The following is a 17782-nucleotide window of genomic DNA, read 5'->3' as shown; positions in this document are numbered from 1 at the left end:
CCATTTTAAGACAGAGTTATTTCCCTTGAAATATTGATAGGTGTCAGAACAGATGACACAGAAGGATTATTCGTTCTTGTAAACAATTTGATATATTTTGACAGTAATGACAAATTTCAATTCATAAGTTTTCACAATTATGTAATTTTTAAAGTAAAATTGATATTTTATACTTATCCTGACTCATGCTTATATGCTTATCTCCTTCCTCTATGCGAATGGTAGTGGAACACTTGAATCCCTTGAAGTTCCCGAAAAGGACGTAAAAGTTCACTCACCCACGAGTTACCTGCCTTTTCCCGCTCAAACAATCATGTGACCTGCCATGCTTGTCACTCTCTTCTGAATAAGCCCTAGTACCTGAGTTTACTGTGAAATCCAAAGTGTCTTCAGCGAGGAGGTTGGGAGGGCTTGACACCACGAGTCAGGATAAGTATAAAATATCAATTTTACTTAAAAAATTACACATTTTTCCTTATCCTGACTCATGCTCATATGTTTCCAGAATCCGAAGGAATCGGTGGTGGGTCAAGCCACTTCGTGGATTCATCAGCTGTCCTTAGATACGTCCTGTATCCCCCCCCCCCCCGAACTGCGTAACAGCACTTCCTAGATCCTATTCTTCCAACTTCCTTTGTCAACTCGGGGAACCACATTCTTGTCATACTTCTCTAAGACAAGTGAATCAAGTATTTCAGACATCCGAGCTGCCATGGCTAAGGCGCAGGAGGAACAGAGTTTTCTGTGTGAAGTGGGCGAGATAGAGCGTCTGCTAGCACATTCTTGGCTCCCGGGATGTGACACGTCTTTAGCCAGATGTTTAATTCGTCTAAGATGTTGAACAACTGGAATGTGAGCTGGAGCAGGCTTGGTGATCTCATTGATCCCTGACCGCCATTGATTTATGTAAAATGCCACTGTTTGAGTTGACCGCCAGCATGTGTGAACCAGTGGTCGACCAGTTGAATGGCGTTGATCACAGCTTTCATCTCCAGTTGGTTGATGTGAAGATGTTCTTGTTTCGACCACATCCCTGATGCCACTTCGTTGTCGAGATGCGCTCCCCATCCTTGTAGTGAGGCATCTACGTAGAGGTGTGTGTCGCAGACCGGCTCTTGTAAATAGGTCCCTCCGCAGACATTCGATTTGTGAATCCACCATTACAGGTATGTCTTGAGACGGTGTAGTATGAAGATCAGGTCCGTGCTGTCCAGGTGTCCTGCCAGGAATCGCTGCAACGGACGTAATTGTAGTCTTCCTCTGCGAGTCAGGTCCTGCACTGAGGTGAGTAGACCGAGTAGACACTGCCATGTTTGTAGTGGTAACGGAGAGATGACTGCTTCTGGAATCATGGCTTGAATCTTGACCCAACGATCTTCTGGGACCACAATACGATTCTGTGTTGTGATGAACCTTATTCCCAGAAACTGAAGATCTTGCTTTGGTTCAAACTCTGACTTCATCAAGTTTACTAGCTATCCCAGTTGTGTGAGCAGTTTGATGGTGAAGTCTAGCTGCTGTCTGAGTTGATTGGCTTCCTGATGAACTTGTATCCCGTCATCCAGGTAGAAGGCACTGCGTAGACCTCGACGATGTAGATAGGTGACGATGGGTTTGGTCACTAGTGTGAATAACCACGGAGCTGACAATATTCCAAACGGTAAGACGCTCCATTGGTAGTGACGACATCTGAACAGGAATCTTAGGTACTTTCTTGATTCTGGATTAATCGGGATGTGTAGATATGCATCCTGTAGGTCTATGCTGGCCAAGTAATCTGCTGGACGGACGAGTTGTCTGCGTTGAGGCAGGTGGATCATTTTGAATCTCTCTGGCTTGAGTAGATAGTTTTGGTTGAATGTTTTCATGTTCTATACCTGAACTTCTCTTTGGAGTTTTTCTTGGGTACTAGGAAAATTGGGGAGTAGAAGCCGGGCGTCAGATGATGTTGATCTATCACTTCTACAGCGTTCTTGGCCAATAGAGAGTTGATGGCTTCTTCTAACTTTACTGCCTGATCGTCTGCGTAGTTGAAGACTACAGGGTCGAGGGTCAGTGGTGGTGTGACCTTCAGCTTCACTCTGTAGCCTTCTCGCAGTACTTGTGAGACGTAGTCATCCTCCAATATTCCCCAATTTTCCCAGTAATATTGTAAACGTCCACCCACTGTCGACGGTTGAACAGGAACAGTTGGGGGTGGAAGCGTCCAGTCGTTCCGAACCCCATCTTCAATGTCTTGATCCTCTGAAGCCTCTGGGAGTACGTCCTCTCCCAGAGTTGCCTCTGCTGTTTCCGGATGAGTGACGAAAAGAGCTTTTTCCACTTCTGGAGCTGGAATATTTCCTCTTCTTCGCCTTCTGTATACCGGAGAACTTAGACTTGTTGCTGTATCTCTGTGACGTTTGACAAATGACATTGGCCAACGTGTCAATGGACTTGATCATCATGACTTCTCTGGAATCATGTGTAACTTTCCTGGCAACTTCATCGATCTCTCCGCCGAAGATAGTAGGCGCTGCCCAAGGAACTCTTAGTAGTGGTTGGGTAAACCTTGTCACTCCAGGAACATGATGATAGTAGACCTTGTCTTCATAGCAGAGTGAGACCCGCTGATGTTGAGACCAAGTGATCCGACATGAAGTCCTGGTCCTTTTTCCGAGTTAATAGTGCAGATAGAATCATTCTATCTTCCTCCGTCTTGGGGTTCTGGAATCTGGATATCAACATCTCGTTGATCGCCCTGGATCTCGCCAAGCCAAAGTTCTTCTAGTCGTGGTGTCGAGTTGAGCAATTTTCTTGTCTTCCACTTTGTAAGACTTATTCTGGGAGTCGTTGATCAGTTTCATGTTATCATCCAAGCTGGTGCTCTCAAAAAGGGTCCATATGATGCAGAGGGAACCTCCTAGCATTGAATGTAGGTAGATGTTGATTCTGGTGTCGGGTTGCTTTTCTCAAACGCTGCATGGAGGTTAGCAGACACCTTGGAGATCGGTTCAATTGGTGGAATCATGAGGGTGTCGAAGTCATCATTCCACATCTTGTATGTGAATGCTGCATCCAATTCCTTGGAGGGGAGTCCAGTCCAGTCCAGTCTATTAGCAATCCACGATGTGACCTCTGCTTCCGAGAAGATGAAGTGGCCCTCTTCCTCAGATACTTCCGGGTTCGGTGAACCTTCCTTCCGTGAACCTTCCTTCACTGAACGTGACGCTTGATGAACCTTCCTTCCACAAATGTTCGTATGAACGTGACGACGCTGATCTGTGTGTATGAGTGCTGTGGGATACTTATGTAGAACGACTGGATCTCGAGGGGCATCTTCCTCCGTCTGACGTTCTCAAACGTTAGGGTTTGCAGAACCTCTAGTTGACTCAGGGACGTTCGACGAACCTCTTGTAGATTCTGGGATGTTCGCCGAACCTCTCGTAGACTCAGGGATGCTCTCTCTTCAGCGAACATCTGCTCCATCATCGCCATCATCTGCGTTGTAAACTGACTCATAATGTCACCTGGGTCGAACTTCTGCGTTGTAGGCCGGAACTGATATGCGGTGTAGATGAAGCGGTAAAGAACGCTGAGGCGTCAAGTGAGTCTACTTGCAACTGCGACGATGCTACGCTGTCGTTGTCTATGTTGACAGACGTCTGCGTTGCTAACGGCTGATCTTCAAATAGTTGAACGGCTGTCGAGGTTGCAGGGGACGATCGTGTCGCCGTGGAAGTAGACTGTGTCGATGATCTTACTGGTACTTCAGGTAGCAGTATCGGGGGGTCAGCATAAACATCTGCTTCGTCAGGAGGCACAATGTCTTCATTAATCGACCTCTGCGTTGTTTTACTGGAACGCAGTTGACTTCGACGAAGTTCTAGATGAAGATGACTTCTTCTTCGTCGCAGACAATGAGGACATCTTTTTCTTACTCCCCGCTGGCGTCAATCTCAGTAGAAGCAGATCTCTTCTTGGACCTGGCTGAGTCCCGACTAGCCACAGCCGACTGTCCCTGGAACGTACTCGGCAAATCACCTGCGTTATGAATTACAGCAGTAGTTAACAACATAAGGTTACCGGCTTTTTATCTAGAAACCATCGCACGTTTAAAAAAGTAAGACAAATAACGATTAAATTGCCAATCTGGTAAATTAATACAATATCTGCTACGCAAGCTGGAAGAACATGGACTAATACATGACGGACATTGGGGGTGAGGATCAGCCGCTGATAACCGGTACCTGCAACCACTGCAAGATTTCATCAAATGTAAAATATGAATAATTTTTTCAAAATTTTGGCTTACAATTAAAGTTAAATATAACCAGAAACCATACACAGCTGAATTTGGATAAAAGGATCTAAATATTAAAGGATATGGTGCCGTATACGGGACTCCAGTGCTCGCCCAAGCGGATGGTTGAAGGTGAGAGTGACAAGCATGGCAGGTCAGATGACTGTTTGCGCGGGGAAAGGGAGGCAACTCGTGGGTGAGTGAACTTTTACGTCCTCTTCGGGAACTTCAAGGGATTCAAGTGTTCCACTACCATTCGCATAGAGGAAGGAGATAAGCATATAAGCATGAGTCAGGATAAGGAAAAATATGTCATATTAAATGAATAACGTATCTACTGACCTTTTCACCCCTCTCCTGAACTCAAAGATTTTCTGGCCATCTGGTATAGAGAAGACCCGAATGACTGTTCCCTGGACAGCGATGGAAAGGTATTTTATTACACAAATAAAGATATCCATACATCTACATACATTTTCTTGTACATAACATAAACATCAACATGTGTTATGAAGTAATTTCATGAAGGATCAGTAGCATTTCCTTGTTGGTCTAAATTACAACATATCAGGGTCCAAAGTGTTCGCAGCGTTACAAGCTATCTTAACTATATAGTTTATCAGAGGATTGCGAATGCTGTAATTCCACGAACACTTTGTGGATTGGGGTTCAGGACTAGTAAAAATATGCATCAATTTCTTACGTTCCACATATTTTCAAATAGTGCCAGCAGAACTACAATGTATCTGCTTTTGCTTTTTACTGACCATTTCCAATTGATTAGATATTTATCATCATGTAATGGTTTCTAAATGTTCCTGTTTATCGCACTATAAGAGACATACCTTTTCTGAGGCTGTAGCCAATCTGTCTCCCTTTGCACTGAAAGCTAGGGCTGCCAAGGGGTTGTCATGAGCTGGGATCATGGTCACTGCCCTCTGCAAGAATAAGGTCAGATGAATAAGTGTTGTGTGATGATGCAGGCAGCCATATTTCAGTCACAGACATGCAACATGTGAATAATCATGCATGTTGATGCTGTTGTTGTTGCTTACTGCTACACTCAGCAATATTCCTTCTATATGATGGCAGTCTGTAAATAATCAAGTCTCAACCCAACAATTCAATGATTGGCATCACGAACATCGATCTGTATAAACATTGTGACATGATGAGAGACATCCACCAAATCAGTGAGCCTGGCCATGTGATCCTATTAGCTGCCTCTCAATGACAAACATGGGTTGGTGAAGAGTGAATATTTGATCCAATGGTCAATAGTATGAGCAGTTGGTTGGTTTGTTGTTTAACACCACACTCAGCAGTATTCCAGCTGTATGGCCGTGGTCTGTAAATAATCAAATCTGGGCCAGACAGTCCAGTGATCAACAGCATGAGCAGCAATTCATGACATTTGTAACCACCTGACACTAATTAGGTCTGACAAGCCCCTGGCAGACAGGCATAGGAGACACTGCCAATGTTTCATGAATGATATTCTGTAGAAGTCATTTTCTCAATACTTCAGAGACAGGCATAAGCGTACTGGAGACCCCTTCTGTCCCATAACTGAAAGGTTTGTGAAATACTTGCTAACTCTGAATCAAGTCTTGAAGTACTTCAGCATTTTTTGCAACAACACTTATGTCTCTTTCATAAACAAACACAAAGACAGGAAAGTTATAATGAAGGGAATCCATGTGCTGTTGTGTTATCTCAGAAATAAATTTCTGTCAAGACATTTATACAGACAAGTTCCTCTGCTTGAAGCCATCTGCATAGCTATCATCACAACCTGGCATCAGTGGCATGTAACAGCTGACAACGATAAGCATGACGATGTTAGCATGTGACTTCACCGCTAGTCCATTGCCCTAGTCTTGTCCAATTCTGCACCTTCTGGTAAGCTCAGCAAATAATAGTTAACATAATAACATCAAATTCTACTGAAAATGGTACAGGTGAGGTTCAGGGTGGTACTGTCAACAGTTTTTGCCACAGACTATAGTATTGACTAGCCCTAGCCAATATGTTACCTGAGTGAAGTTGAAAACCGGCTAACAACAAGCACTAACGAGCTGGGTTCCTACCATTCCCACAGCGGAATCAACTTAAAGAAAACACAGGAACTGTGTAAGAACTCTTCTCAGATACACTCTGTTCCTAAACCATTCATCTATTTCATGACTACAGCAAATTTCTCAATAACAAAGTCTTGTCCCATTAATCAGTATTTGGAAAAAGTGATTTACTCGACATGCTTGATATTTTCCACTTTAAAAATCACCTGTGATGAATACCCAATGTAAGAACTTCCAGTTTAACAACATGACTTCCTGTAAAGAAACCCATGCCAAATGCCCCCCCATGTTATATGTCATGTACAAAATCAATGACACCCCAACACTTGCCCATATTTTTATGCATAATTCTTAAATATTTTTATTTACAAAATTGCTGACCCCTCCCACTCCCACCCCAAGTACATGTGCACAAAATTGATGACCCCTCTATCTCCCCAGATCAAAATGAATGACACCCTTCTTAAAATCATCACCCCCAGCCATAATGGTCCCTAAGCATGATGAATATTTCCAGTTTAATGACCTTGACCTTCACTCTCAGTCATGCGCTGCCAAGAGATACTTAATTCTGAGGATTAAAATCACAAATGCTCAGTTTTGGGATGTCTACTTCCCTTGAGGGACATTGATTTTAAACATCATCCACTTACATGCAACATTACTACCTGTAAACTATTGTTGTGTTACAAATACTTGTGAAACAAATGTTTACTTCGAAACTATTAAGTCACTGAATGACCTTCAAAGCAACAATGAGATTTGACACCATCCTGTATAACATAGGTATACAGTTAATTATTGACCGTGTTCAGAGTAATTCTAAACAGGCTGCATATTCCTTTGATTATTTATGAAATAACCTTATATTTCATGAAATATTAACAATGTTATATAACTTGATATCTGCCCTTATATGGAGGTCTTCCAACAGCTGTCAATGCAATCAAGATCCAACCTTAGACATGTAACAGATGTGCATGCTGTGTTTCACTAAAGTCCAATCATTAACACTTGAGTTATCATAAAAACTTATTCTGTGCCAAACTAACACTGAGTGACCATGACCTTTACTTCATCCAATCACTTTGGGTGTTGTTCGAAATGTCTCGATATCACCTTACAATACTTGGATAGGGCTCTAATAATGTGTAAAGTTTTTTTAAATATAAATAGGAACAGTGTAGTTTTAGCCAATCGAAAAATAGCGACGCATATCGCTGTATGGCAATGCAAGGGATTCCTACTGTCGGTGTTTCCTTATGTGTCAAATCAGGCTTCGCAAAAGAAACTGAACAAGTATTTATCCCAAATAGATTTCCATTTGCACGACACGCGACGGAAATTAAATGTTAGATCGCATTTGCTAGTATTTATGTGCGCATTACGACCATACTTTGAAATCTGATATTGTGTCGACTTAATTGATTTTGAGGGCTTACATTACGCCTGTATGCCCTTTATCTGTAGCCCTGTGTTAACATACACTTTGAAGCCTAAACTTAGGCAATCCATACCTTTGATAGCCACCAGGCCAACATTTTCATTACAAACTGAAAACATATGGCATCAAGGTGGAAGCACACTTCACTTACCAAGTTGATCGTGTCGAAGATCTGCACTTCCCCGATCTGGTTGCTTCCTGGGTAGGCAAGGAAACAGTTGTCATTGCTGACGGCGAGAGCGCAGAGTCCGATGGGGTTGGAGGGAGTGTCCCTGATTGTGTGGAGGACCTTCATGTCCCGGATGTTGTGTATATACAGGCTCTCTTCCAGGCATACTATTAATCTCTGTTGTACAGGGCATACCATATTATAGTTTGATACTTGTGTGGATAGCCATTATGTTGGCTAATCATCATGACTTTTCACATCACACTGACGTATACACATATTATTCATGTGTATAATCTTCACCACGTATAAACTTTGGTAAATAAATAAACAAACAAACAAGCAAACAAATAACCTACAAAATAATTTATCATATTTATGGAAAAACTCAATTTCACCATGAAATATTGTTTGAGTGACAGCATAAATGTAATTCCATAGCATTGTCAGTTACAGTATCATAATGACCACATGAACAAACAATCTAGGAATACCAAATATGTACACATGGTATAGCCCCAGAAACATTAGAAAGCTGTGAGATACAATTGAGACATATTGAGTGGAAAACCATCTAATTTGTACTTGTTCTCAGAAGACACTTTGGAGAGAGTAAAGTTCTAGCTTTCAGCAACACTTCTGCCATCATGCTGGGGCACACCGGGAAATCTGACTCATATGGAGAATCAAACCCTGGCTTTCAGCGTGACAAGTGAATGCTTTAACCACATGACTACCCCACACTGTAGTTTGCACATTAATGCACAGGGTACTGAAGGCTTCTGGAATCCACACTACAATCATGGCAACCACCAGTGTTCACGAATAGCGTCTGACCCTCTGACAAATCCGGCAGATTCGCCAACGGTCAGACAGAAGTCTACAACCTGCCGGCCCCAGTGTCTGACTGTATATTTCACAGTGACTTTGACTGAGGTTGTTTTATGTGACATGTGACACTTGTTTGCTGTTTATAAATCTTATGTTTGTTAATAATTTCAATGTCATTTATAAGAAATATTAAATCTGAAATGTGTGTATAATTTTATTTCATGGGTCCTGTGCATTTTCAATGGGTCAGACAGACATCTGAAACTTACAGGACCCAATGTCCTGTGACTTTGAAACACCATTCGTGAACACTAACCACTCTGGGATCTGAATAATGCCACTTGCATGGAGGAGGACTTACCTGTCGGTTTAACTTGACTGCTAATATAGAATTTGAGTAGCTGTAGTTGCAGATTTCCGTCCCCTTCTTGAAATGACATACTTTTAACTTCCGTGGTGATGATAGACTAACAATGGCAACCAGACTGCTTGAAAATAACCGTTCGACAATACAGATATCATCCGTATCTGGAACAAAAGATGGCAAACCCTTAAAACTAAAACAGCTGATTACAACAATGGGTGACTCACGGTCTTCAAAATGTGCACAGTTTGTGAATGTGCAGTAATCTATAGTCACTGATATACTCAAACAAGTCTCAGGGTTAACGACTGTTAACCTGTGTGCAACACATTTGTCTCGTCTTGCCCCAAGGCAACCATAAACATTAACTGAGACTCGGTGAATGTCATGTCACATATCCCTGATGACCTACCTAATAAAGTAATATGTATGATGTCTTTCAATGGCTTTTACATTTATTATACATTATTGTCCAAGGCAATGGATAAACAAAATAAATTAAAATTAAACTGAGAATTCGGTGAATGTCATGTCACATATCCATAAAATGACCTACCTAATAAAGTAATATGTAGTTGTAATTTAGGAATGTACTTTGCATAATAGATGAACGCATCCCTAAAATGTCTGAATCCTCAGGTACATTTTGTGAGTCATACCATGACTGTTTTCGTATGTTCTGTTATTGTTCATTTTCATTGTGTTTGGTCTTTTTATTGCCGCGTTGAAATAATAGACATTATATTATATTCTAGGAAGTGCAACTTTCATACAATGGAAACTAAGTATATAAATGACATTACAATTATCAGTACTCTGAAACAATTTACAAGAAATATGAATGAAATGGTACCTAAATTGTTGATACCCTATAATATAATCAATATGGTGAATCCTGGGAAAACAGAAATCCCTATCACAAGCTGAATAGTGCTTGTAGTATATCTGGTATATATTATGACTCCCCCATGAAGAGACCACCCATTTGATAACGCTAGTAGGGTTGGGTATTGTAAAAAAACCACTGTATTGTGACATATTGAGATATGAGCTGGTGTAGCTTTAGTTTGGTGTAAACAAATTTAGAATTAGCATCTTATTGTTAAATACTAGACTTTGGAGATAGACTTTGATATAAGGTAATATAGTGAGTTTAACTGAGTAATAAACAATTCCACACTACTCCATATTAGAAATCATTTTAATTTCAACTTGTGTATTCCAAAATGTATCTAAGTCACTTTTAACATATGTTTTGCACTCCTTGTAAAACAAAATCTGGCATCACAACAACTGGGGTGTGTATGAATAACAGCATATATAAACTTCATATATTTTCTTACCTATCCTACAATGTGAGCTTTAATAATGCCTAGATGTTTTCACAGGGCTCTCCTGGATTAAAGTGTATAGTAAGACTTTCATGTAGATGATGTTCAACAAAAGCTTTTTACCTGGCTTTGCTTCTGTAGTAACAAACCAGTTGTGACATATTAAATGAATTCTCCATAAATACATGATGTAGGTCACAAATAATCCACATAACATGCAAAACACCTATTAACGCTGACAGTTACTATGTGTTACCATGGTAACTGTCTTAAGACAGCAATGACAAAGAAATATTATGATCTGATAAGTTGCTAATCATGGTGATTGGTTTTGTATAAATGACAGCCACTGAGCATGATGAGAGATACATTTTACAGCAGGTTGGGAATATTTTAAAACGTCAACCATACTATTGAGTGAGTTGGGTTTTACGCCGCTTTTAGCAATATTCCAGCAATATCATGGCAGGGACACCAGACATGGGCTTTACACATTGTACCCATGTGGGGAATTGAACTAGGTCCTCCGGCGTGATGCTTTGACCACTGGGCTACCCCACAGCCCCTCAACCATATTAACTGGATGTTAGTGAAATACAGCTTGTGGTCTGTTTACCAACTTTGTGAATCTTGTTTAGATTTGAAAATAATGTATGAGTAAAGTGGCGAGGATAAACATATTGGGTGAATAAGTTGAACACTTTCAGTCATTCCACATGTAATAAGGATTTACCTTGAATTTCTAACTAAGTGTTTTGGGCAGGCAAATTGAGAGGTATTTTCACTATTGTGATTGTATTTCAATGGTAGCCAGCAATCCTGCAATAGTATTGAGACATTTGTAAACTATTGCAACAGTATGAAGGGAAGTAACTCTAATCCAAAGTCATCATTATTCTTGCTGTCCAACCAGTCAGGCAGGTTTGAAGGTTGCATAACATATCAATTATTAATAACCAATTGCAACTATTGTGACTATCGATCGTCAAGCATAACACTGATGATACAATTTGTTCTATTAAATTCATTTTGATGTAGGACTAGTAAAGGGAAACAAATTGTGATAATTTGACAGTTCCCCTACATCCCTAAACTCTTGAGTTCTTTGAAGAGCATGTTGCTAATGAACTAACTGTATTAACTGTAATACTTATACAATAAAGCACAATGGAATTGGTGGAAAAGACAACAGGGTCATTCCGGTCAATGAGCAATAATGAAAATATATTTTTTCAGTATAATCTGATAATGTTTCATTCTTAATGATATCAATGCACATATTATGTGCAACAAAGTGTTTGAATATATCGTGATGATTTGTTGATGTTTGTTCATGGTGTTACCATGGTTACCACTGATCAGAATTACACTTCCTTGTAAGACAGTCCCATTAGTGACTTGACTGAGGCATGACTTTCACAAATTCCTGGATCATAATTAGAAAACTCAAAATCAGTTCCTGTTAACATGATAGTTAGAGAAACACTGAGTCTCTTAAAATAAATAACGTTGATGGAAACAAATACCAGTATCAAGTAACTCTATTTAAAGTGGAGAAGAACCTTAGTGACATTCAGAACCTGAAGAAAATCTGGACCTGCATCACTTACAGATATGAATGACATCAATTGCTGGGAGGAAGGAAAACACCTTGGTTCAGGGACTGTGAGACAAACTAATATAATAGTATGTGCATGAGTGAGTGAGTGAGTTTTACGCCGCATTCAGCAATATTCCAGCTATATGGCAGTGGTCTGTAAACAATCGAGTCTGGACCAGACAATCCAGTGATCAAACAGCATGAGCATCGATCTGCGCAACTGGGAACCGATGACATGTCAACCAAGCCAGTAAGGACCACCCGATCTCGTTAGTCGCCTCTTACGACAAGCATGGGTTACTGAAGGCCATTGTTCTAACCCGGACCGTCATTGGTCTGTATGTGCATGATGTGTGTAACGATTAACAACTATCAAATGACTGATAAAAGTGACAGGAATATCAGCCTCTCGAGCTATCAGTATCAATATAGATCATTGACATCAATAATCATTTTCTAAATATTGATCGATTATTCACAAAAATTGGAGAAACGTGGGGCAAAATGAAAAATAAAGTCTGAAAAAATACCCATACTTCAAGTCACTGGCAAGTGGTGACACATTAATTCATTGATTATTAACTGAAACAGCTTTCTGAACATAATCTAGAAGTTGCCTCTGAATAATGTTGTACTTTCTGTATTATGCATGTAAAATTAAACTTAATTTTGTCAAAACAGTTTATCAATGGTTTTGTTTTCATATCAATAATCATGAATAATTCTTCCCAGCAACAATATTTTCCATAACTGAGAAAGTGCAATCACAAATATATAGTGATAACATGTGATAACATGATTAGATATTTCTGATTATCAATTAATTTAGCCCTAATCATGCTAAAAGCCTGGGCATAGATTTTCGAAGCTCTCTTAGCCCTAAGATAGTCGTAAATGCCATACATCAACGTTAACTCACGACTATCTTAGAGCTAAGAGAGCTTCGAAAATGAAGGCCCTGTTTTGTTTGCTGAAATGAATGTAAATGTTTGTCTTTATGCTATCTTCCTACAACTGGTATTTAAAAATAAACTTTTTCAAAGGTCCCTTGATTCAAGTACTTGGGAAAAAAATATATCAATTCAAGAGACACATGACGAACACACTGTGCCTGGTTTAACAGGTGTACTTAAACACAAACAGTTGTTGAACATGTAGATCACCCTGGGAAACAAGCCTCGTCTATGATCATGCAAAATGTAAATGTTTTGATGTTTTCTCAGTTCATACTGAGCTGGGGTAGACTAAACACATCATTATTATTATTTATTTTTTGTACATACCTATTACATTTGAAAACAATTAACTTATTTACTTCATGAGTGGAGGTGACAGTTTAGTACTACCGGTACATTTCAACAACTTATTCAAACAGGGTGACTGACTGAGTTTGGTTTTACGCCTTTTAGAAATATTCCAGCAACATCACAGCGGCAAACAGGGTGACAATATGTTGGAGGGTGGGAACAATGAAAATATTAATAAAATAGGAAGATATAGTATGACCAGAAATTATTGAGAATTTTAGGAATATGTTTAATTGGATTTCTAGTAAAAACAACCTTGACCAGCTATCAAGTGCTTGGGTTCATTCAAGAGAGACAACTCTGTTAATCCTTTTTCATTAGTTTGTGAAGAGTTATCCCCCTTTGTTTACTTGCTAGCAGACGACATTTTCAGTGATCCTCAGTATGGATGATTTAGAGAAGGGGAAGTTGATTTTAGAGTATTATAACAAGGACATCAGATCAGCTAAAGTGATTTCAAGTAGAACAAGCATCCCTTTGTCCACTGTTTATCGTGTTTTGAAAAATATTGCAAATGGATATGGCATTGAGCATCAGGGAGGCGCAGGTAGGCCCAGAAAATTGACTGTCGGTGACAGGAGGCGGCTTGGTATTCTTGTTTCTAAAAAACAAACGAAGGCGTTTAGAAAACTGATAGAGGAACTGTGGCTGTCTGTAAGGAGACAATTAGAACTGAGCTGCATTCAATGGGTTGGCAGAAAAGTCGAGGAAATCTATCACCGATCATGAAACCTGAACAAAAATTACAATCTTTAAATTCTCAATAATTTCTGGTTGTACTGTACTACGACGATAAGATACTAAAAAGCAGAGCATAAAAAAAAGATCTTCATCAGTGGTACCAACACTTGCAAGATTTTTGCCATCTACTTACTAGAATCCTGATAACCTTGATCACCTTTACCACGGTTACCCATAGAGATATATATGATGCTATACATGACAAAAGAGTGAGTGAGTTTAGGTTTAGGCTGCTTTTAGCAATATTCCAGCAATATCATGACAGGGACACAAGAAATAGGCTTCACACATTGTACCATGTGTACCCATGTGGGGAATCGAACCCTGGTCTTTGGCGTGACCAGCGAACGCTTTAACCAATAGACCGCTTTAACCACTAGACCGCCCCACACTGCTTAAGAAGACAGTGTCTGCATTTACATTTTAACAAAGTAAAGTGTGACAGTTACAGTATATGGTAACTATGTTGTACTGTAGATAATGACATAGAACTTTCTATCTGACCACATTAAACAAAACATTTGGGCTAAGAATAAGTCACACATTGTGTCAATCAACCGTTCATTGTTGTGAAAATGAGTCCTTGTGTTGCTATCAAAGCAATATCATGTCAGATCAAACAGGTTTCACACATTCTATTATGTACTGATATTGAATCCAGGACTGTGACTGATCAGTGTTTAACACTGACCAAAATTTCTCATTGGTCAAAACGACCAGCGCATAGAAAAATCTACTGGTCCTGTTGGATCTCTACTAAACACAATGGTTTGAACTAAAAAGGTCGTAGACGTATTATTTCTTTTCGCAATGTGAAACCATCCACTAAGGTAACATTGTATCATGCAGGGTTGTTAGGATGCTGGTTTTCTTCAGAGTTTATTACAAAAAAAATGATTTTGAAAGTCAGACAATCTTTAATTACCTATTGTTGCCCTGAATACTACACTCAGATCAGCGGATATATTTTTAATATTATCTAACAAGATAACTATATTTCTGGGATTATATATGTTAATCTTGGTTTGAAAACTTTGTCAATTTCAGAATACAACTGCTAATTGTAAAATATTTCTTTGTTGTTTTGTTGGTTTCATACCAAATTCTTTTCTGAACAAATCTCTGGTAAAAATACTATTTCAACTATGAAATTGAAATGCAACAACTTTGACTTTTAGTACAACAATAACAACCCGAAATATTTTGCTTCTGTACAGCTTAATATTGCTTCTGTGAAAGTAAGACAATTCCAGCTGGCTAATTATAGCCCTGTATCTATCTTGACAATCTCATGCAACTTCAACCAAATGAATGACATTAATGAAAACCACATAGACAAAAGCCTTCCCTACGAGTCAAGGTAACAAGCAAATATACAACTCCGTAAACTCCAAGCAGTCAACATTCCACTGAGTATGTTCAGTTCATTCCTCAGCACATGAGTGAACATGACCTGTGGAGGATTTGACTGTCCTGGTCAATGAGTCGGTCAAGTGCAAAGAGCCTGGAGGGCAGATCAATCAAGTGTTCCAGCCACCTTAACCCAAGGCATGATTGATTACATAAGGACCAAAATCTTCTAATGCAATTAGCATCCATTGGAGGTTGTTCAGTAGCAGGTGGCAACACTTAACAGAATAGAAACCTTTTCTTCTGCTTGGACAAAGGGCAATCAGACATGAAAGTATTGACAGTGCTACTTCATATTCAATTTTAAACCTAAACCATATTACCTACAAACAGAGAAGTTCAATTGTACAATTAACTGTTGAATTGAAACACAGATGCCATCATACATATGTGTAATGTTTCCAAAAATTAGTTTAGAAACTGTTACTGACCTACTTTTTTGCTTTATCAAGTGAAATCGACTGTTTGTCAATTTTAAAAACAATCACAGGGTGCTATTGTTTTGAAATCACATGACCATTTAACGCTTTTAATATAAAATATAAAATTATGCAGATTTACCAAAATTGTATTACTAAACGTATACATGACACAGATTTATACATAAGTAAGTAAGTTTTAGGCACATCATGAACAAAGTACATGTATGTCAAGTCATAGTACACAGATATGTTCTAGTCCAAGTTGACTTACATTTGTTTGATACCAACTTGCCTTACAGGTACAAAATGAGTTTTGTCAAAAAAATATCAACAGAAACTACCTGAAAAGAGAGTGGCATCAGCAGAGTGAAATTTTCAGTGCTTCAAAATAATCAGATTGTATGGTAAAAACTTCGGAATTTCTTTGTGTGGGCAGATTCACCTGATCAATACAGAGTGAATATTGACATGACAATAAGATATTGACTGAGGTAATTTAACCAACTGAACTTATGTGAACCTGAATGGAAACCTTGACATGTTGACCAAACACTGTAACAGTGTCAAGAGCTATTCATGATGTTTGTGAGACATCATTGTTTACACTGATAAGATATGTGGAAATTTGTACTAGAATGGATTACAAATGGAAATGACCACTTTATAATACATAAAATAAGCATGATGATAAATATTGTATCTTTTCTCATGTTACTCTTGTTTTGCCTGCATTATCAATAAATCTATTACAAGCAGTAACAGCTGTGAATTCAAACAAAACATCTACAAGTTCTTGTAAACATCGAGTGAGATATTGACAAATTTTACCCAGTGTATTGCACATCTTACAATATTTGAAAGGCAAGCAAACACCTGTTATACAAAGACATGTTCGTATATTAATAACTTCATGGACGTGGTGCAACAGCTCTAAGCACGACATGAATCCGTCATATCCAAAAATATCCCTGACATTTCTAATACTAGGCCACAAGACTTGCAAAGAATAAAATTGCAAACTGTGTGAAAATTGACACCTTACCATTATCATAGATAGGTTCAAGTTTATCGACAGAGCTGAGCGAGAATAGTTTATATCCACATTTGGTACCGACAGCGATGGACCTGAAATAAAAATTGACAACAGTTAGCGTTGCAGTCAGCTGAGATGGGAGGCATTTGCCAAACAAAAACAAACGAAATTGGGTCAGGGGTGGTAATTACGACTGGGAATTTCTGGTGAAAATAAGCATCAACATACGTGCAATCTTGATTAAAATTGACAAACAACAGGTTAGACTGCTGCTCCCCGGCCTGGCTTGCTAGGTTCATTAGGCCAGAGACGCCCGAAGAGACAGTATTGTAGATGTAGTCCGTTTTGCCTCTCCGCTGTCACAAGCAAAACAGAGATGGCCATAAAGCTGACAATAACTACAGACGAACGTCTTTGTTACAGGCTCGTTGATTGGTCCATCTTAACTGACGTCATAGAGGAAGACAAGGGCACATAACTCTCAAAACTACACGCACAAAACATTATCTTCACATCGGTATAAACTATTTAAACTGTTGTACGCACATTGCATTGCCATTTGAATGGTTTATTGGTTGATTATAAAACACTCATAATAATTACAGGAGAAAAACTAGAATAAACAGTTTTCAAAAGAAGTAAAACATGAAAAAGGTACTTTGTATTGCACTGTGTAGTGTAAGGTCGATACGTCCCGCCAGGGAGACTGGTTCCGCTGAGGAAACCTTTCTCGGGTAGATTTTTCTTGATGTCAGGAGTGTAGAACT

General features: G+C 39.2%; 1 protein-coding gene across 3 annotated transcripts in view; it reads right to left on the bottom strand.

The window, feature by feature from the left end:
* The window catches only part of LOC124266645 (WD repeat domain phosphoinositide-interacting protein 2-like), a 31461-nt gene extending 14039 nt beyond the window's left edge, over nucleotides 1-17422 (bottom strand). Inside the window, exons 1-6 of one of the 3 annotated variants that reach the window (XM_046701446.1) lie at nucleotides 17244-17422; nucleotides 17025-17107; nucleotides 9169-9335; nucleotides 7959-8153; nucleotides 5128-5220; nucleotides 4625-4695 (exon numbers count right to left, since the gene is read on the bottom strand). In XM_046701446.1, the coding sequence (XP_046557402.1) occupies nucleotides 4625-4695; nucleotides 5128-5220; nucleotides 7959-8153; nucleotides 9169-9335; nucleotides 17025-17107; nucleotides 17244-17314 (680 nt within the window). In that variant the 5' untranslated portion in view covers nucleotides 17315-17422. The remainder of the gene's footprint in view (nucleotides 1-4624; nucleotides 4696-5127; nucleotides 5221-7958; nucleotides 8154-9168; nucleotides 9336-17024; nucleotides 17108-17243) is intronic. The other 2 variants (XM_046701448.1, XM_046701447.1) reach the window with 2 other exon arrangements.
* Nucleotides 17423-17782: the final 360 nt, after the last annotated feature.

The sequence above is a fragment of the Haliotis rubra genome, unplaced genomic scaffold, assembly GCF_003918875.1.
Source record: "Haliotis rubra isolate DU_JTF1 unplaced genomic scaffold, ASM391887v1 Scf127, whole genome shotgun sequence".
Lineage (NCBI taxonomy): Eukaryota > Metazoa > Mollusca > Gastropoda > Lepetellida > Haliotidae > Haliotis > Haliotis rubra.
This window is presented reverse-complemented; position numbering and strand designations above follow the sequence as displayed.